General features: G+C 40.8%; 2 protein-coding genes across 2 annotated transcripts; both read left to right on the forward strand.

Annotated features, from left to right (window-relative positions):
- The first annotated feature begins 1,135 nt into the window (after positions 1–1,135).
- LOC134176363 (uncharacterized) lies at positions 1,136–1,927 on the forward strand. The gene has a single exon (XM_062643034.1). It carries the CDS (start codon positions 1,136–1,138, stop codon positions 1,925–1,927), a length of 792 nt encoding a protein of 263 aa, XP_062499018.1.
- A 14,186-nt stretch (positions 1,928–16,113) lies between these two features.
- Positions 16,114–19,019, forward strand: LOC134176364 (uncharacterized). The gene is made up of 7 exons (XM_062643035.1): positions 16,114–16,248; positions 16,690–16,797; positions 17,915–17,956; positions 18,031–18,132; positions 18,194–18,292; positions 18,852–18,950; positions 18,999–19,019. The coding sequence occupies exons 1-7, from the start codon at positions 16,114–16,116 to the stop codon at positions 19,017–19,019; spliced, it is 606 nt and encodes a 201-aa protein (XP_062499019.1).
- Positions 19,020–19,500: the final 481 nt, after the last annotated feature.

Raw genomic sequence — 19,500 nt, forward strand, 5'->3', positions numbered from 1 at the left:
GGAGAGAGTCTGGGATCATACCGCCTACTGTTTATGCTGTTAGATGATCATCTTAGCTCGTATGTCACAAAGCCTCGGGCTACTAACACGATTAGTGTAAGTGCTATTCTCATGTGTTACACAGAAAGTCTCTTTGACGTGGACTCGTTCCTCCTGCGATCGCCAATATATCTCTTACCAGGGGCGGCGGAGCCGGGGGGGCTGGGGGGGCTAGAGCCCCCCCAACTTTATCAACTTTATGCTGTAGAATTTCTGCTTTCTGTAATGTTTACCCTTTCGTTAAAATTCAGCCCCCTCAACTTTCAACTCGCTCCGCCGCCCCTGCTTACGTTGAACAACCTGCAGGATGTTTTCAGAAGGCGTACAAGACACGGTAACCTGGAATGTGGGAACCCTTTGGGTAGGCCGTTACGGAATGGTAGAAGCTTTTTATTAGTACCAGAGTGGTAGGTCTCAGACATAGCATAGGGTACTTGATCCGCACAACTGTGCGCAGACTCTTCACAAAGCGCGGAATGGCTTCTGAAAGCGCGAATTTTGAACTCGGTCTGAAATCTGTTCTTTCCGACGTATTTGGACACCATAGTTTTCGTGAAGGTCAGCTGGAGGCCTCCGAGGCTATTCTTTTGAACAAGGATGTGTTTGTTCGACTGAAGATTTCGGGCGGCAAATCTTTGTGCTACCTACTGCCTGCCCTTCTCTTGAACGGAGTGTGTGTGATCATTAGCCCGCTGATATCATTGATGCATGATCAGGTAGGTGTAGTTGCTTGAAGCAGCCAGTTTGCTTTAGTTATTAGCCTCCTGATGATTCAAAGTTGCCAAACTGGTAAAAAAGGGAGTGTTTGTCACACGAATTGAGTCCTTGTCAGACGAGAAACTGTTGAAAGACATTTCTTCCAGCAAGTACAAACTAAGTGAGTAGTATTGGACAATCTTTTGGTCAGGCAATGCTGGGTAACAGTGGTTTGTCTAGTTTATACGTCTCCAGAAGCGATCACATCAAGTTTTTGGCGAAACGCATTGTCTAGGCAATTGAAGACAGCAATCTCCTTCATTGCTATTGATGAAGTACGTTTAGACCTTCTTACAAGGAACTAAGTTTTATTCGTTCTTGCCTGCCTACTGTCCCAATTATGGCTCTCTCAGCAACAGCTCCACTTTTCCTTATTACTTCTGTAACCCAACATCTGAATATGCCTGACTATGTTCTAGTATCTGGATCTCTAAATCGTCCAAACTTACATTTTTCTTTGGATTCATCCACCTCTATTTCGTCAGTCTTCCACTTGTTAGCTTCTATGTTGTCCTCTGTAAAGCATTCTAAAGATATTCCAAAAACTCTTATATTTTGCAGATCAAAGGATGTTTTGTATAAAGTGTATATTCATCTTGTGTACAGCTGCAGTAGTATAACTAGGGGTACAGTAGGACAATACCATGCCACAATGACACTTGAGGGGCGATCTCAACACTATGGAGAATTCAAGTGTGGCAAGCAGCGAGTCATGGTAGCTCCTAGTGCGTTTGGCCTTGGTGTAGACATTGATGACATCAGTGAAGTTATTCTATTCGGTTTGCCAGACAGTGGATCTGAGCTTGTGCAACTTGCTGGACGTGGAGGGAGAGATCCACTAAGGTTGTGCCTTGTTCGGTTTGTGGCACACTCTCAGGACCCTAGGCTGTCAGTGTGCAACAACGAAATTGTGACTCTTGCCTCAAATAAGGTCTGTTTGAGAAGAGTTCTTGTTTACAAGATTTTGCAGTCAGATGAGCCATTACCTGATAGTGATTTGTGCTGTTCGTTTTGCAATGCATCTGATGAGCGACCTCATATTTTTCAGCAAGAGGTGGATTGCACTTTACCACTTCCTCTTATTCCATGCAGATCTGCACCGTTGAGATCACGTCGTGTTGTTGCTGGTTAGAGAGCTGCTTTGAGGAAAGCACTACTTGAACTTAGAAGGACGGCAGGTGGCACAGAATACAGAATGAGAGAACTAGATGGGGTCTTATCCATGTTAGTGATTGATAAAGTAGTAAAAAAATTTAAAAAGATTCGATCAGAAAATGATTTTAGGTCACTAGGAGTTGTAAGAGACTTCAGTTTAGCAGTTTTAAGTTAATTGAGTCTCACATTTCTTGCACTATAGCCAATATTAGTAGTGATGGTACAAGGAGCCCTTCAGCTTGTAGACATGTTTTAGGAGAGATTACAAATCACTAGTAACTCACTTTAGGCTATGTTTCTCAATACAAGTAGTTTCGATATTATGTACATGTGTCTATTTCTGTAATAGCTGTATGTCATCAAGAGGATCAATTTCTTGATTGTCTTCAGTGGACTGATTGTCCTCAATTCTTTGGTCTGTCTTACTTAGGAACTTTGCACTCCATTGCTTGGATAAGGCAACTTCATATCCTTTCTTCTCTGGTGTTGCGAAATGTCTGTTAGATGGCAACTTTCTTTTGGGAATCCGACATGTGACTTGACTGGCCAATAGATTGGATGTCATCATTTGGATGTCTTTTTCAGCACTTGTACTTGTATGTCTTGTACCTACATGAGGAGCATAAACTTTCTGATAGCATAACAGTGCAGCATCATGTAATAGCTGAGATGCTAAGCTTATTACTCTCAAATAATGGAGGGTGATACTGCCACCAGAAGATCGTAAAGCTGTTTTGATAACAAGATTGTGGTGTTCTACTGCCATGTCTATTGCTTTCCCATGACCAGGTATGCCCAGAGAATTAACAGCTCTGTTGTAAGTTACTATGTAAGCAAGCCTCTTGGAAAAGTCAGCCTTCAGATTGGCTAAGAGATTTGCTGCTTCATTGCTGTAGTTGCTTCTCTTTGTTGCGAGGAAGTACAGTAACCACATTCGCCAATGTTGGATAACTCTTGCGCCATCTTCGTACTTGATGGCTTCCATCAAATCTTCATAAAGGAGGGCCATGCGCAGAAAAGAACGATGGAAATTATACAGGTTGTTCGCATTATGGTCATCTTCATCTGTTCCTATAACTAGCACGTCATTGGCGAATCTCTCTGCTGTTTCGTTTAGCCATGAGTTCGTTATAATGTTTGCATCTTGTACAATTAAATCTGAGGTAGCAGATATATTGAGAAAGGTGATGAGGGATGCAGTCAGATGTGCTTCTAATGCATGTTTTTGAGGAACTCATCGGATTGTTGAAATTTTTTTGCAGCAGCGGTGACTCCACTTCGGTTGATCAGTTTGCTGAGATGAGCCAATGAACCAGGAAAATCATGTGACTCCCAAACTATGAGGAAGATGACTTTTAGGCACTCCCATGCAAAGTGGAAATCACCAGGATTCTCTTTCGCCCATAGGAGGCGTGCTGAAGGAATATCTGCTACCCTTCTACGCCGAGCTGCACGAATTGCCCTGCAAGTCGTTTGGTCACCGACAACACATTGTTGAACAGTGTCATCTATCGCCAGCATTTCTTGAAATTCTTCAAGAATAGTAACATTATTGTCAGTGTAACTTTCATCTATGTCTATCACTGCAATAGGGTGGATAATAGATTTTGTTGTTGGGTGGTCATGGTTGTCATATTGATGTCTTGCTTTAAGGTGATTGCAGCATTTGAACCTGTGTATGAGTACCTTTTGAAGTCTTGTCTGAGCAGATTCGTGAAATGTTTTGTCGTCATCATCATTCGGTAGAATGTTATCCACAGCTAAATCTCCTCGAGTGCATTGTGGTAATTCTGTTGTGTTGTAATCAAGTGGGGGAAGTCTGGCTAATTTGACAGCCAAACGGCTCGTGAAGTTCCATGCCTCTGTATGCCTGGCATGTCTCTCATGGGTAACACGTTTCTCAATATTTATGTTGTCATAGGCAACGATACAGTCTTCATGTTGAAGCTCTCTGTTCTGCTCTATTGTCTTTGCAGCTTTTTCCACATACCTAAAAGTTTGACTATATGACAAGCAGACACCCATACGGTTAAGAGTAGTAATGACTTATTTAATAGTTGCCCTGGCAACCAACATCAAACTAACTAGAAGCTGAAAACCCTTGACCTTGTCACTTGCCTTCTTCGCTCGTAAGCAGACTGCTGCCAAGCTGTAGATATCTTTTGGTCCTGTAGTGGTGTCAGTTTGGCCTATCGAGGAAAGCAGAGATGTAATTTTGGGAGCGTGTAAGTAATTGGCTGTGTAGATTATGTAAACTGAAGTCTGCAGTCAGTGAAGATGCATCTGCTGCATCAACAAGACCTGTTGACATGATTCCTCCAGCTCTCTGTAGCGCATTCAGCTCTGTGTTAATTTCTGTACCTACTTGATGCCACTGGATAGATTGACTCTCAATAGTTGATTGTTGCTGTTCAGCCTCCAAGTCTTGTCCGCGCTTCTTTTCACGTTTGAGCTCAGCTTCTAATTGTGTATTTCGTAGTAGATGGTCAGAGGTCGGTGATGTAATATCCTTTGATGACTCTTGTATGCAAGAACCTTTGGCTGGACTTTCGTCATGATCACTCTTTCTCCGGATACCGCGGTAAACGTATGAGCGGCAGCCGTGAACTCTGGCGCTTTTCCTCTCTACAGTTGATCCAAAGGCAAGGCGTACTAGCTTGCCAACATCCACAGAAGACAGCGTTGCCTTTCCGGCGGCCAACAAGCTACAGTTGACGCTGTTCATCACCACTTTCGTTGGAACTCTATCTGATGAGCTTCCCGACTCATATTGTTCTTGTAGCCTAGCACAGTCATAGAGCAGCGCTTAGTGCATGCATAGACTCCAGGCTACTGGTCATCAAATCACATTGGACCTTACAGCTTTAGGTAACGTGAATCGAACTCAGGAGATCGCTCTGTGAATGAATCGGTTTCCATGTCGCATAGACGAACGAAAAACAAACAATGAATGTATGCAATTCTGGGATATCACAGATAGCGTAATGCCTAATTTGCTTTAATAGAAAGGTGTATTGTTACAGCATAATGAACTAATAGCATGAAAGTATTGACGTTGGTGACGTTGGGTGACACTTAGATGACGTGGGGTGAAACTAGGTGAAGAAAGTAGGCGGTATGATCCCAGACCCTCTCCAGCGTTTTCGTGTTATACGGGAACTGGGCACGACGCGCTAGAGGGTCTGGTACGAGGCTACGTAATAAGACCTAAAGCGGTACCCGTCCTCTTGAGATGAATTACCACACACTGCCGTAACAGGCCTATTTTTCATTGCATGAGCCTAACTGTCATAAGGAACGGGTTCAGGATGGAGTCCACTGCAACTTTGCTTACTGTCAGATGAATCGACCATTCAACGGGCTGAACGAAGTCCAACTCTCCCGCGCGCATTCGGTGATAAGTTGAAGAGGTAGTCCCCGTGTATCTACACAACGACTTCCGGGATAAATTTCGAATTACTCGGTCGGTATTTGACGTACTTTTGGCAAAATTGTGCACGTGAGGAGACGTCTGCTTAAATGTAATGAGAGGAGGCGGACGCTCAATCTCTTGTGACAAGCGTTTGCTGATTACCCTATGGTACCTTGGAAGCGAAGAGAGCTTCAGGAAAGTTGCTGACAGGTTTTGGTGTATATGAATCGTCTGCGCATTCCACTGTTAGGAGAATCTAGACAGAATTGCTGTTGCATCTCTAAAAATTTGTAATAAAGTGGCCATGCGGAATGAGACTTAATGAGGTAAAGACAGGCTTTAAAGCGGTTGAAGAGATTTTCAAACGTTGTAGAAGCAATTGATGGTTGCCACATCCCTACCACACCTTCAAGCTACAATCACGATAGCTATATCAAAAGAAAAATCCCCATCTTTACTTCTACAGGCTGTGTGCGATCACCAGATGTGTTTCTGTAGACTGTTAATGTGGATGACCAGGAAGTGTACATGATGCACGAGTATTAAGAAATTCTGATTTGTTTAATCGATTTCTAAATTACCCAGCTGAAGTCTTTCCTGAGGAACCCCACATATTAGGGCATTCTGCTTAGCCACTAAAATTATGTCTTCTCACCCCACCGAGATACAGGACATCCTAGACCAGAAGAAAGGAAATGTAACTATTTGCATTCCGCAACTCGAATGGTTGGTTATTGAGCGAGCATTGGCCACTTTGAAGGGAGACGGATGCGATTGAAGTATTTAGATTTAAACCGGATAAAGGATATGTCTGTAATTATTATGGCAGCTTGCATTCTTCATAATATTTGTCTTTGTCACGAGGATGATGTAGCTGACTTCCTCAATCATAAAAATAGCTTGGAAGTCAACAATTTTAGAGGCAGTTAATGGGGAAGATGCTTACGCTACTGGACAACGTGATGGAATCAAACGCTAAATAAACATGCACTGTTTCATTATAATGACTGCTGTTGATTTGATTGTATTACAGTTACCAACATGCACATAACCATAATGACTTACTCATCATGGCTGTCTTTTTAATCAGACAACGCAAATGACTATAATCTAAGACCGCTTGCTTAATCCTTTAATAACTTCAAGAAGAACTTCCAAACATTTTCATTTTCTCTTGATTAAGACGAGCCAACAAATCTAGCTTTTGCTCATGTTGTCTTGCTCGTGTCCTCTGACACCTGTCCGTCATCTTCATGAAACTTTTCTTTGTTGTGGCATACTTGTGTGGTTGTGCTAATCGTCTGCTTTTGTTGGATAGTGGAACAATATCACTGTCAGCATCATGCTCATGAGCAGTGGCAAATGTTCCAGGACTGGAACTGGGACTGCAGAGTTAAGTCTCTTTTTTTCTATCTTATCACCATTGCTGATATCACCCGATGAAGAATATATTGTACCTCCTTCTCCAGTACTTCTAATAGTATCATCAGGTCTCACACTTTGTTTGTACCAACAGTATCCATGGCTTTCTCAAACTTCTAGTCTTTTCTGTCTCGACCTACAGTACGTTTAGTTCGTACATGTAGAGTGATAAACATCAGTGCTATGTTATGACAGTGTTTCTACCTGTCTGGTTATTGTGATCTGCAATGGCGCGATACGTCTTAGTGAGATACTTCCATCGACCATCACATTGAGCATCATTTACCTGAACTTCCATCTCTTGCATTGTCAAAGCAATCCTTTCCCAAATCTGTTTCTTCTTGTACGAAGGGCTTAGGAATTTCTAAAAAAACTCGCCTTAGATTTGTATAAGCAAAAGATTCGCTGAATCACTCAAAGAATAGCATTCTTTTCTCACCTGGGATGGTTCCATACCAAAAAACACATCTTAACCACCTGTAAGAATCTCTACGAGCTCCGTAGGACTTGAATTCTCAGACAGAGTAGTCATTTCACTGGCAATTGCTCGGTACGCTTCCGGTACTTTAGATCACATAAATAATTTTTCTGATTTTCTATCCGTTGTTTCCAGGATAGAGGGTGGAAAGGTTGGAAAGGCTTTCCAGGTTTTTGAGAAAAGAAAATAACCATATCGAACACCTTATCCGTCATTTTCGACACTTTCTTTATCCGGAAAGGTGGAATCAAATACGCCCTAGTACCAGTCGTGCCAGATAGACTGCAAGAGTGGTTTCATAAACCACGTCCGATGTGAACATGGCGCACCGCTGGCAGACAGCATTTGTTGCTGTACAGTGCGCGATAATCTCGTCCGCTAGAAACGCCACGAAAGCACAGAGTCGGTTTCGATGTCGTGTCGGAATTCAGATTTGTGCGATACTAGCTCGCTCATAGGACTGTTGATACCGTGATTACACTTTTCTTGTATGCACCCAATGTGTACGAGAGGTAGCACAGCGCCAAACCAGCGATAAACCGATCGTTCCAGCAGTCAGAAGTCCAGGCGACTTCTGTGTCGCATAGAAACGCCGCCAAAGATTGTTGTCACTGTAAGCAGAGCCGGGTCAAGATATGAAGCAAACAACCAATACCCGGTCGGTCTACAAGGATTCGCGATAATACGTCCGCGACTGCTTTTCGCGCCCCTAGAACGTGTGCCGACGTGAACGCGAAGCTTTATGTTCACCGTCACAAAACGAATAATGCGCAATAGTTGCATGCATCACGCACGGTAATTGCTGTAATTACGTTATCATTTCTGAATTGATGACACGACTGTGGTGCTGTATCAGAACGCAAGTGGTTACGTAGCCTGCTACCAAACACAATCACGGTCAATCTCCTTCGGCGTAATGGAGACGCTAATCCAGAATGTGGGCCATGACAGCTGAACCCATGACTTAGTCTGCACTGCCCAGAAGCCTTACGAGCCGGAGGCATCTGACTGCGTTGCAACCAAGGGAAGAAAGGGGCCGATCGTTGCCAGTCTGAAGCCACGAGTGGGCGTCTGCACAAAAAACATCGCAACTACTCGCCGCCAATGTAGCCTCTAGCGTTACCAGCCGCTATAATGGATGACCCGCTAATGTCTAACCTTCCGTCTTTTTCTTTGAATCGCATTTTATTGTGAAGAAGTCGTGCTTTTATTCGTACTATTCCTGATCTTGTGGCCGCACACTCCGCATGTGTCACACGCGTGTTTTACCTGCTCAATGATGCCCCTTTTAAACGATCACAGAATCGATTTGCGAAATATCGGCCTTGTGTTGTCATAGATAACCTTACTGGAGATCCGCAGGATACAGCGAGAAACGCGTCGTATTGGAAGCTGTTATGGAAGGAGATTTCGTGCAGGAGGCTGGGGTTGCAATGACTTAGTGCACTCTGCGGTCGCATTGTCTGCTACGACGCATAGACCGCAGGACGGAGCCCCAGCCTGCGACAACGGTCATGTAAAGGACGATGAATAAATGTAAGGAGAAGGATTCTCCATCACGTGTGTGCTGCGGCGTAATTTCAAAACCTGGGTTTGTTCAGGATGCTGCCATTCTTACAATCAGCCACAGGTACGCCAACAAGTATTGTCACCTTGTTGGGATGCTTCACAGCGATTATGGTAGTCTATTTATCAAAGCACTAAATATATCCCGGATGTATGTGACTACGCGGTATGCATAAGCGGAGAACCCCGTGACGGACGAAACAGCGCGCGGAATAGAGATCCCTGACAAACGCGGAAGAAGCCCAGTCATCTACATGCTGTCTATTGAGGAGGCGAGTCGGTCTGCCAGTCTACTGAATTTAGACTCTTCAGTTCTACCGCGGCCTTGGCTGTTTCTTAGTGAGGGTGCGGATTTGCTCTGATGATATTTTTGACAGCTCAACATATACCATAAACGAAAAGAAACGCATGCACTCAGCGACGGTGGCTGCGCTGTGGCGGCCGGCATAAGTCAATAAGATGCTCTTGATTCGTTCTTCGCTAGACCCTCGTCAGTCCGCTGTGTACGCGTGCGCTCGGCAGCCCGTCTCTGGACGAATTCCACTACGTTTAGCTAGTTTGTTAATAAACTCTGTTGAGATCCTGGTATCCGTATGTATTGGAAGACCCTTCAAGTTGTGGATCCAGAGTCTGAAGATATTGGTGCACGATTAATATTAAATTTAGAAATATCGATATTAACCCATAATTTATCCTACATAGCATCGGTAGCTATAGAACGGGCCTACGCACTGAGCTGCCACTATTCATTTGAGTCTAATCTCTGTTTGCGTTTACCGTGTATTTACAAATTTCACAACAACTCCTGTGTCCTTCGTCTATAGGCAACGATCTTTGCATCATTTGAAAGCGCAAGAGCCGAATTTCTTGCAGACGCTAGAAATAGCATGTAAATAGAACACAACCAGGAGGATAATGTTTTTGCATATCAAAGACTATTAGTCTATTAGAACGTTATAGTTAGGATGTGATTACAGGTAATTAAGTAGTTGGAAGAGCAGATGCGATGTTAATTACTTCATTACGAGTAATTACTCTAATGCTAAGCTTCGTCTGCGCTCAGCAACGCTTGTTCGTGTTTGTCTTGATCAATATAACATCATTATCACCTTTCATCACTTCATAGTCGTCTATCTCACTTGTGATGCCAGAGCTCTCCACAAAGCCTTTCCTACATTCCACCTTTTTCCAGAATATTTCTTCAGCGAATTTCCACATCTCCCGAGTCACATGTAGGTATTCTAAGTCACAGTAAAACAAGTGCATATCAGTAAACCGTAAAAATCCGGAATTACAGTAGTAAACCGGGCTATTAATGCCATAATTACTTAGTATACATTTAAAAGGTCAGAGCCAATTAGTTGAGTGTTTCTAAACAAACACATGTGCTTCATTGCATAGTACCAGATTCACTGTGAACGCGACCAGAGAGTAGTATGCGGATTAAATTCCATCGTTCACGGATGTGTTTTCTAGCAGAATCAAAGATGAAGTAATGATAGTGTATTTTTGTCGCAGTGGAAGCGTAGCCAAGCGAGACCTTTACCTCTTTTCCGTCCCAAAGTGAAATGCAGATACGTTTTAAGCCGTAGTAGTCCACCCATGCTCCGCTCACAAAAAGTGGTTTCGGTTTGCGTGTGTGCATGCAAGTAATTCTTAGACGTGCTTTTTTTAAAATTGGAAACCCCTGTTTATCAGTGCCGATTGCTAGAGCTTGCTGCAAAGTTGTCGGTAAGTTTTCTGTTCTTAAAGCCTGTCATGGAACGTACCAACATACCAGCTCCTTATCTAAAGTCGCCGGACTATGAGAAGATCTAGGCAAAACTCTCCAAACCTGTTTAGCTTGTCGTTTTCAAATGGTGTTTGTACACGTAGTTAGAGAGACACGTCTTTGTCCAAGTATTCAATTTTTTGCGTTACACTAATTAGTTACAGTAACTAGGTCTTTTCCTGCGCAACTGCACAAACTAAAGCAATCATAACTTCTCAACAACATCTAAGTCTAAAAACTTACTTTATTTGACCAAGGAAGTGACCTAGAAACAAAACGACAATACTTCTTTTATATAGAGTGCCTGTGTACGTACCAGCGGATTTGTTCCGATCGCGTTCGGTTGATCAAATGCCCAAGCGCAGTAACTAATGACGACACAAATACGCTTGTGCACATGTCGTCTCTCGGATTTCCAGACGCTGTTATTTTGTGCCTTCTTTCTCGGATTTGTTCCGGGCCAGGGTAGAATTGCGGACATCTAGAAATTGTTTAGCGCATGTGTATAACATGTCAAACATTATTTCTGTTATTTTGACCATGTCATAGCTTGTACAGGCTTCGGAGGCTTCTTTGTAGTATACTTAACCTGCAGCTGTGAACTGTCGTGATCTAGCAATGGCTTTAGCTTTCGATCACTAGGTAAATTGATTAATGCACTAAATAATTATCTAGTGTGAATATACGTACGTCAGGCTATGACAGTGAAAGGTATGGAATGTGTAACTAGACGTGGTTTTTACGCTTTCGAAGAATCAAATGTGTAGACATCTAGTAATAGTTCACTATTTGTGGTTTAACGCATGCTGTGATTTCGAATAGAAATTCGTTTGTAGTCTTCTGCTTGTGTTGTAGGCTATAATATACTGTTGTGGCAGTTAGTTTAGATCTGTATGTGCATAAAATTTCTTGTATGAATCTTCATGCTTTAATTGATTGACAATTTAAGGCAGTTGAGTAAATGATTATATATACAATTGTTTAATTAGTTGATTATTTGAAATTTTATGTGTTATTATTACTCTACATACTAAACCAATTTAATGAGACACATTACTGAACTGAGTGATTATGTTGGGCATATGCGAGCTGCTGGCCTTGGCATGAGCTGTTTGATGCCATAATGCAGTGGAGTTGATAGATTCTCTGCTCTAGTCAGTTGAGATAAATCTTTTGATGTTATAATGCTGATATAATAATAGTTTCTTTTTAAATTAGTTATATAAGGGTTGGCTTATGCATAGTATGATATCAATAAAGTTGTTGTGTTCTTTTCGTTTGTCATGTCTAATAATAATAATAGCCCATCATGTAAGGGCATAGTGACACATAGGCCACTATACCATGGTTTGGAAAGGAATGACTGGTGTAACAAAAGGAAACGTGTAAGGATGGTTTGAGTTGAGTTAACCAGCTAGTGTATGTGTGTGTGTGTGTGTGTGTGTGTGTGTGTGTGTGTGTGTGTGTGTGTGTGTGTGTGTGTGTGTGTGTGTGTGTGTGTGTGTGTGTGTGTGTGTGTGTGTGTGTGTGTGTGTGTGTGTGTGTGTGTGTGTGTGTGTGTGTGTGTGTGTGTGTGTGTGTGTGTGTGTGTGTGTGTGTGTGTGTGTGTGTGTGTGTGTGTGTGTGTGTGTACTACAACTACAGTAAAGTAGAATAACTTTATAAGATAGTTAGGACAATTCAACACCGAATTGAAACCAGTGGATTCAATGTGATGTACCACATTCTTTAAATGTTTATATTTGGCTTATTTATAATTTTAATACATTTGATCTTTGAATTCTTGATTGCTACCTAAAACTGTTTTCTACTTCTATGAAGTCAAATTTCTACTAATAAACTTTTGTGCTTGCATTACAAAAATCACCAACTGAATGAAGAAGTCTGTGCTCATTCTTGGCATATGCACTAAATTTACGACACGCTGTAGTTGCCCGTGGCATGCTACAATATTCATTATGGTTTGCTACAAGTACTTTAGATGTAATTAAACTGTTCAGCTGTCTGCTCAATCTATAATTTCTGGTGGTATCGTTAATGTACGTATTATGTACGTGAATTAAATAGTTCTTATTAAATTATTCAATAACTGTTTTCTATGTTTTCACTCCATTATTATGTATGATGTAGATGCTGAGCACTTTCTGTGTCCAAAGGGAGAAGAAATAGCGACTGCTGTTACACGTACAAGATGCAGATCATCTGTTACAAGTCAGAAATTCGACTTGATTCACTGTGTTTGAAGTTTTAGTTCAAACATGACAGCGAAAAATTGTATTAAACTATTGCTTGCACTTCAGGTAGATTGTTCATGATTATAGATATGGATATCAACTTATATGCAATATTAATAGTAGCGACAAATATTTGCAACTAAAAAGCAATGTCAATCCTTTTCAACGTACCACTTCAGTACAAGAACAACTAGTAGCTATCAATACTTTCATTACTTCCGTTTTCTCTAATACTGACACAATCTTCACTACTCGTGACTCATTCTTCTCGTTAAATGCATGGCTTCACAAGGACTTGGCTTAGCTTAGAATCAGCAAGTTTACATTCACAGTCTAACCAGTAGCAGACTCCGCAACTCACTTTGTCAACCAGACCTTTCACTGAAAAAAGATAGTGGAAAAATGTCTAAAAACAGATCATTTGAAATTATTCAGAAAAACAACTCTATTTACCAAAGTTTTTCTAACGCATTGTTTTCCTTCCCCACAATCAGTGCATATGCTAATACAATTAATAGTCAATGCTAAAGTTAAAATGACAACCAAATAATAAATAACAGTCCTGTCTTCGAGTTGACTCAAGGTAATGTACTTCCTGAAACTGAAAGACATGGTTCTAATGTTGCAATACAGTAGTGCCCTAAAGTAGCATTGCATTAGAGCATGTTAGCATTTGATTATGTCATTGGAATTCGAAGAATTACAGTGTGCTGGGTCAATTTGGAAACTTGAAAAACAATAATTATTGATTTAGTAAGTTCCAAATACAGAGAAGTCAACTGAGTAATGGAGACTGCATATAAACCTTTCAATAGGTGACAGAGTTGGCAAACACCATTTCCTCTCTTTGTTACACACACACACACACACACACACACACACACACACACACACACACACACACACACACACACACACACACACACACACACACACACACACACACACACACACACACACACACACACACTCACACACGCACACACACACACACACACACACACACACACACACACACACACACACGCGCACACACACGCACACACACACACACACACACACACACACACACACACACACACACACACACACACACACACACACGTAGAGTATTAGCTTGCCTATGGAAAGGGCATGTTGGGCGGTCTGCATCCGGGACACGTTCGTCATCTGAACGAAAGCCGGTAGCCGTAGAATACGTTATTAGTACTATCAGTTGTGTTGTGTTGTGTTAGACTGCATAGCCAAATAAAGTATCTAAACGATACAACTTGGCGGATGACTATAGTCAGAGCTGCAAACTCTCCCACATTGAGCGGGAGACTCCCGCATTTGGTACTCTTCCCCGCCTACCTGCATTTAGTATCTAATCTCCCACATTCTTACCATAGGTGGGTGTGACCAAAATGATGGCCGTGCCTGTTCAGTGTAACTGTACAGTACCCTACAGTTTTAGTACATGCATGTGTACGCAGATATACTTGATATCCCAATATCATATCTATGTGCCAGCCTCTCTCTTTATCCTGCTCTTTCATAACATACTTGGTCAAAATACCGACATAGAAGGAGGAGTCGGTCAGAAGTTGTAAAGGGGGAGGGGCTGGCTACCTCATTACCATATGTATTGCTCGAAAAGCGATCGAAGAAGGCCACAAGAAAATAAAATCCAGAACATCCCAACTAGCCACGACAATGTGCATGTAGTTTGTTCTTAGATTTTTATAACAGGCAGTAGTACGTTCAGTACAAGTTCTGTTTAATTAATTATCAATTATGTTTAGTAATTTGTGTTGATACTGTGTGTCGCTAATTAGGCACATTAATGAATTGGTTACATTTTTGTTGCACTATAATTTAATTAATTAATGGCTTTTACTCTGACTGGGCATGCAAATACTGAAATTTTGACAATTAGATATTATTTATATATATTATTTAACACTTATACAGGTCTTATACTTAGGCAGGTCTGGTATAGCAGAATGTCTGCGAAGACGTTGCACGGCACCTATTGTACTCTTGCGTTACACTAGTGACAAGGAAATGGCGGCCAGAACGTGGAAACAGCATTCCCTAACTAGCAGAGTAAACAGGCCATTAGCGTGTCGCTAATTAACTAAATCGAATTATGTCTATCGACGGTGGGTGCGTGGGCGAGGCGTGGCACAATTCGTTGTTCAGTTACTGCCCAGACCGTTTCTCTTCTATCGGTAGTATTTGGAAACGGTCTGGCTACGCGAGAGTAGTGTGGATCCTTATGTAGGCACTCGCTGCTCTCGCGTGGCCAGACCTCCCTAGTACGCGAGGCACTGATTTTAGGCATTGCTGCAATCGCTGCAACTGTACGGTTTCTCTACCGTGTGGGTCTTCATGTGAAAAGCCAGCTAATGAGAGACCAGAACTCTTACTTGAGCATTAGCTAACGGTCCGTCACGCTACACATACGGGTTGTGAAATGGTTTTGGGCCCGTATATTTGTCTTTAGGTGACGCTGTAGAGGGACGTCTGCGATCGACAGCAAAGCAAACTATACTATGGAAGGGTTTGACACGATGCCATCTACACGTACGATCCTTAATGAATGAACTTAAGCGTTACATGGATTGTTTTAGGTTTATTGAACTTACTTTCTAGTTGAAACAAAGATATATCGGTATTGTTTCACGCAGGGGTGGCCAACTGGTGCTATGGTGCCACAAGTGGCACCAGAAGCTGGTCTTGGGCACCAAGATTTGGCACCGAGGCTTCAAACCACTCAGGCAGACTGCCATGTGTCTGTCCTTGCCTACCTGTCTGTCTGCAAGCATGCATGTTGATCATGATGATACATAAAACATGAGTATGTATGTTTGTTTCTATATGTATGAATGTATGTATGTACGCACTGCATGTAGATGTACTATGTAGGTAAATAGCTACCCAGCACCCAAACAATGCACGTGTAGGTGTCATTTCCGTTGAGCACCAGGATGCATTGGTGGTACTACACCAAGACAGAGGCCTTATAGGAACTTGGCCACCCCTGTTTATATATGAAAGCATTAAACGGAATTTCTACAGTCATCCTTATGTTCTGTAGTATCCGCTTACATTGGTGGAGGTGCAACCCTAGCTGTAGCATATATTTTACACAACAATATTATAATATTCTGTCTTTTGTTTGATTTCTGTTTTGAGAAAGGGATTCTGACATAACATTTGAATAAACTTTGTAACCTTGTTAACCTCATTCTGATTGGTCTGATTGTATTTGTCGCGTCCTCCAGTGGAAGAAACGATGTTAAAATTATTGAGGAGAAACAACGCAGCTGAGCTACAACAGTATTTGTTTTTGCATAACCCAACAGCTGTACTCTCTTCACCAATTCCAGATTGGGAGCCCAATCCAGGACTAAGATGGATTAAGAATAGGGTGAGAATTCTGTGATCCTGGAAATTTCTAACGTTTGTTCTGTTATAAATATGTTACAATATACCCTGGACTTTACTTAATTACCATTAATTAACCAGACGTTTTGTTGTTTCTTGCTTACCATATATTGCCACGCCCAACTAAATGATATTGTATCTGACTGTATAACCCACAGTGCATGCTGTCGGCTCTAGTATGTGAATATGATGTCTTTGTGATGTTGTTGTCCACTTAATTCGTGCGTATGTGATGGTCGTGCCCCACAGTCTCAACTGATCAACGAATTAGATTTCGTTTTGCTAGACTGTATCTGTTAACCTATTGCATGGTGATCGCAATCATTGATTCAATACATGTTTTTAATATAGTTTTCTCTCTTTTTTTGTTTGTGTATTGCTTGATCTATTTATTTTCACTTTGTCTGTTTAACTTAATATACAGAGCAATGAGTATTTTCCCATTCATATTTCATGTTGGGAGAATCAGTTAGAGCTAATCAAGATCATGACTGAGGCAGATCCTAATGTTCTCAAGCAACGTACTAGTAAAGTAAGTGAATCAAAGTGACTGTATATAAACTTGTTAGTTGGTAATGCATATACAATTTGCTTTCTGTAATAGTGTGTGATTGTCATATTTATCTGGTTTCAACGACATGTTCTATGTTTAGAATCATTGCAAACTATGTTGCTTTAACGCAGAAAGCTTAGAATTCTTATTGAACGTATGGACACCATAGCACTTTTATACAATCTGTGTCATAGCTTGTGTGTGTGTGTGTGTGTGTGTATGTGTGTGTGTGTGTGTGTGTGTGTGTGTGTGTGTGTGTGTGTGTGTGTGTGTGTGTGTGTGTGTGTGTGCCAAATCTACTTGCATAGTAGATGTTATAGTGACAAGACACTGGGCTTCTATGTGTAAGAAGTGATTATCTTGGATTTTGATTTGTGGATGTGCAACTTTGTTCTTTAGTTGTGGGTCTTTTATCAGTGGGCATACATTACCTCTGTATGTACTTGTTTTGGTGTATATACATTAATTGCAAAATTGGCGTTATTCAGGTAGGAAGAGACTTTTTCTCAGTGAACCTACCATGTTCATTTCCAGTAGAAGTATAGTATTTTAGTTTCTCCATCTATGTTTATTCTCCTGAACTTTGAATGCCCAGTTGATTGCACACTGAGGCATTGGCACCAGTAGTGGTTTCATTTCCCTGTAGTACGTCTCATTTATTTTAGGTTACAAGCACGTTGATTGACAATCAGGATACAAGAGACTGACACATGGAGAAAATATCAGATGCATGTGACGAGCAACAAAGTCATATACAAATTTTCAGAAAAATGAATTAGTAAAAGTAAATGAATGGAGAGACATAAAGATTGAGGGACAGGAAAGTTGGTAGCTTCATGTGGTTTTTGAATGTATGACATGGAGCTAGAGATAGAACTGGTTGGACATGCATACACAAATAAATTAATTGTGAACATTTGACATACAGGTAAATGAACAAACGTGCAAAACAGAAGTCTATCTTTATAACTGCTAAGCTCACAGCCTGATAGCAGAAAGTTTGTTCTCATACAAAATGGTGAATAGGTGACTGAATATTTGAACAAATGACTGTTTTCTTGATTAATGAATTATTATGAACACATAATGCTTGCAGGAAGTTGTAGTCAGAAAAGTCAAGAATTGTGAGTTTGCTATTGTAAGATAAGTTTTGACAAAGGTGGTTATTTTAAGTGACTGTCATAATGTTGTCTAGCTATTTGTGTACTGCAGGATCATGTGTCACCATTTCTATTGGCAAGTGCTGCCGGGAACGTAAGTGTTTTGGAATTTCTATATGAAATGGATGCACAATCGTTGCACATGAAAGATTTGGTATGAATAGCAACAAAAACTGTTGATTTAGTCACCTTATCTGCATGTACTTGATGTTCAGGCAAACCAAACAGCGCTACATTATGCTTGCGATGCAAATGAAAATTCAACTATTGAATGGCTGATACAAAAAGGAATCAATCTTGATGATCAGAATGAGGTTATCCTTTTTTACATGTGTTGTGTTTTGTATGCTTGTTTTGCATTCATTGCCATCCTTACAAAATGTAAACTGGAATCATAGTTAAGTGATTACGAGGTTGTTAAAGTAGAACTCTGTCTTCCTCGTGTGTATATAATGCTGCAAATACATTCATTTCATATCACTGAGGATCAAATAAGTTATTTTCTCAGAATTTGGACATCAATGATTTGAATTCAAGTACTCATTAAAATTTGCAGGAAATAGCTCAATTGCATGTACTATTTGATTGTCTCTTCTTCTCTTGATTGAGAGTTCTTCTAAAATCTAAAGATTGTACAGGAAATATTCACCTTATGCATTAAGCGTTTGAATGTAACTGTAATTTGTTGGTGCTTTACTTATTTTGAAGGTACTCAGCACAACACCGCTACATTTGCAAAGTTGTATGTAGGGAAGGAAATGTGGCCTTTGTACAATTTTCATTAGAAATCATTCCAAAGTGCTAAAATATTTAAGAACAGATGTTTCCTCCTTACTATATACATTTTTCTGATATCATTCTTTATATATTTAGAATGGCTGGACAGCAGTACATTTTGCCTGTGCGAGAGGTCATGATTCTACAATCAAATTACTGAAAGAGAAAGGATGTGACATAAATGTAAAAGACAAGGTAAAGCTTGATGCTCTTTTCAGTTTTATTATTTTTATTTATTTGCAGGGTACTTGTTGCCAGTGTTGACCTTTGTATTTTAAAACTATTTTTGCTTTCTTCATTTTTATCTTTTTTATCCCGTAACACCCTGCATTTAAGTTAGCAGCAACGCTCTTATTAGAACATTTTGGTACTATGCAAATTGGTACAGTGTGGTTAGGAAATAGTGCAGAAGCCATGGAATTCCCCCTTTTGCGGACAAAGCAAAACACCACTGTTAGTTACAGTTTGTAGCATTTGTAACTGATGCATGATAACAGTTGCCACTGAAAATTTATTTGTGAAGGAAACAGCCAAACAGATTGAGAAATACGGCTATCAGCAAATCAGATTGTTTCGTCTACAATCCTTCAGGGAATTCCACGGCGTCTACTCTGTTACTTAATCACACCATACAAAGGCACATGGTACCGAAAAGTTTTAATAAGAGCTCCCTGCCGTTAAATGTTGAATACCACGTATTGTTTTTAGGTTTATTCAATTGTCCGTTACTTTTTGGAGTGTTTTT

Source organism: Corticium candelabrum, chromosome 2 (genome assembly GCF_963422355.1).
Source record: "Corticium candelabrum chromosome 2, ooCorCand1.1, whole genome shotgun sequence".
In the NCBI taxonomy this organism is placed as follows: Eukaryota; Metazoa; Porifera; class Homoscleromorpha; order Homosclerophorida; family Plakinidae; genus Corticium; species Corticium candelabrum.

Bases quoted from the DNA above. Each gene is read 5' to 3' on its own strand.
- LOC134176363 (XM_062643034.1), top strand. From the start codon at position 1,136: ATGGCTCTCTCAGCAACAGCTCCACTTTTCCTTATTACTTCTGTAACC.
- LOC134176364 (XM_062643035.1), top strand. From the start codon at position 16,114: ATGTTAAAATTATTGAGGAGAAACAACGCAGCTGAGCTACAACAGTAT. The intron at 18,133-18,193 runs GTATGAATAGCA...CTTGATGTTCAG, and splicing joins CGTTGCACATGAAAGATTTG to GCAAACCAAACAGCGCTACA. The intron at 18,293-18,851 runs GTTATCCTTTTT...TTATATATTTAG, and splicing joins ATCTTGATGATCAGAATGAG to AATGGCTGGACAGCAGTACA.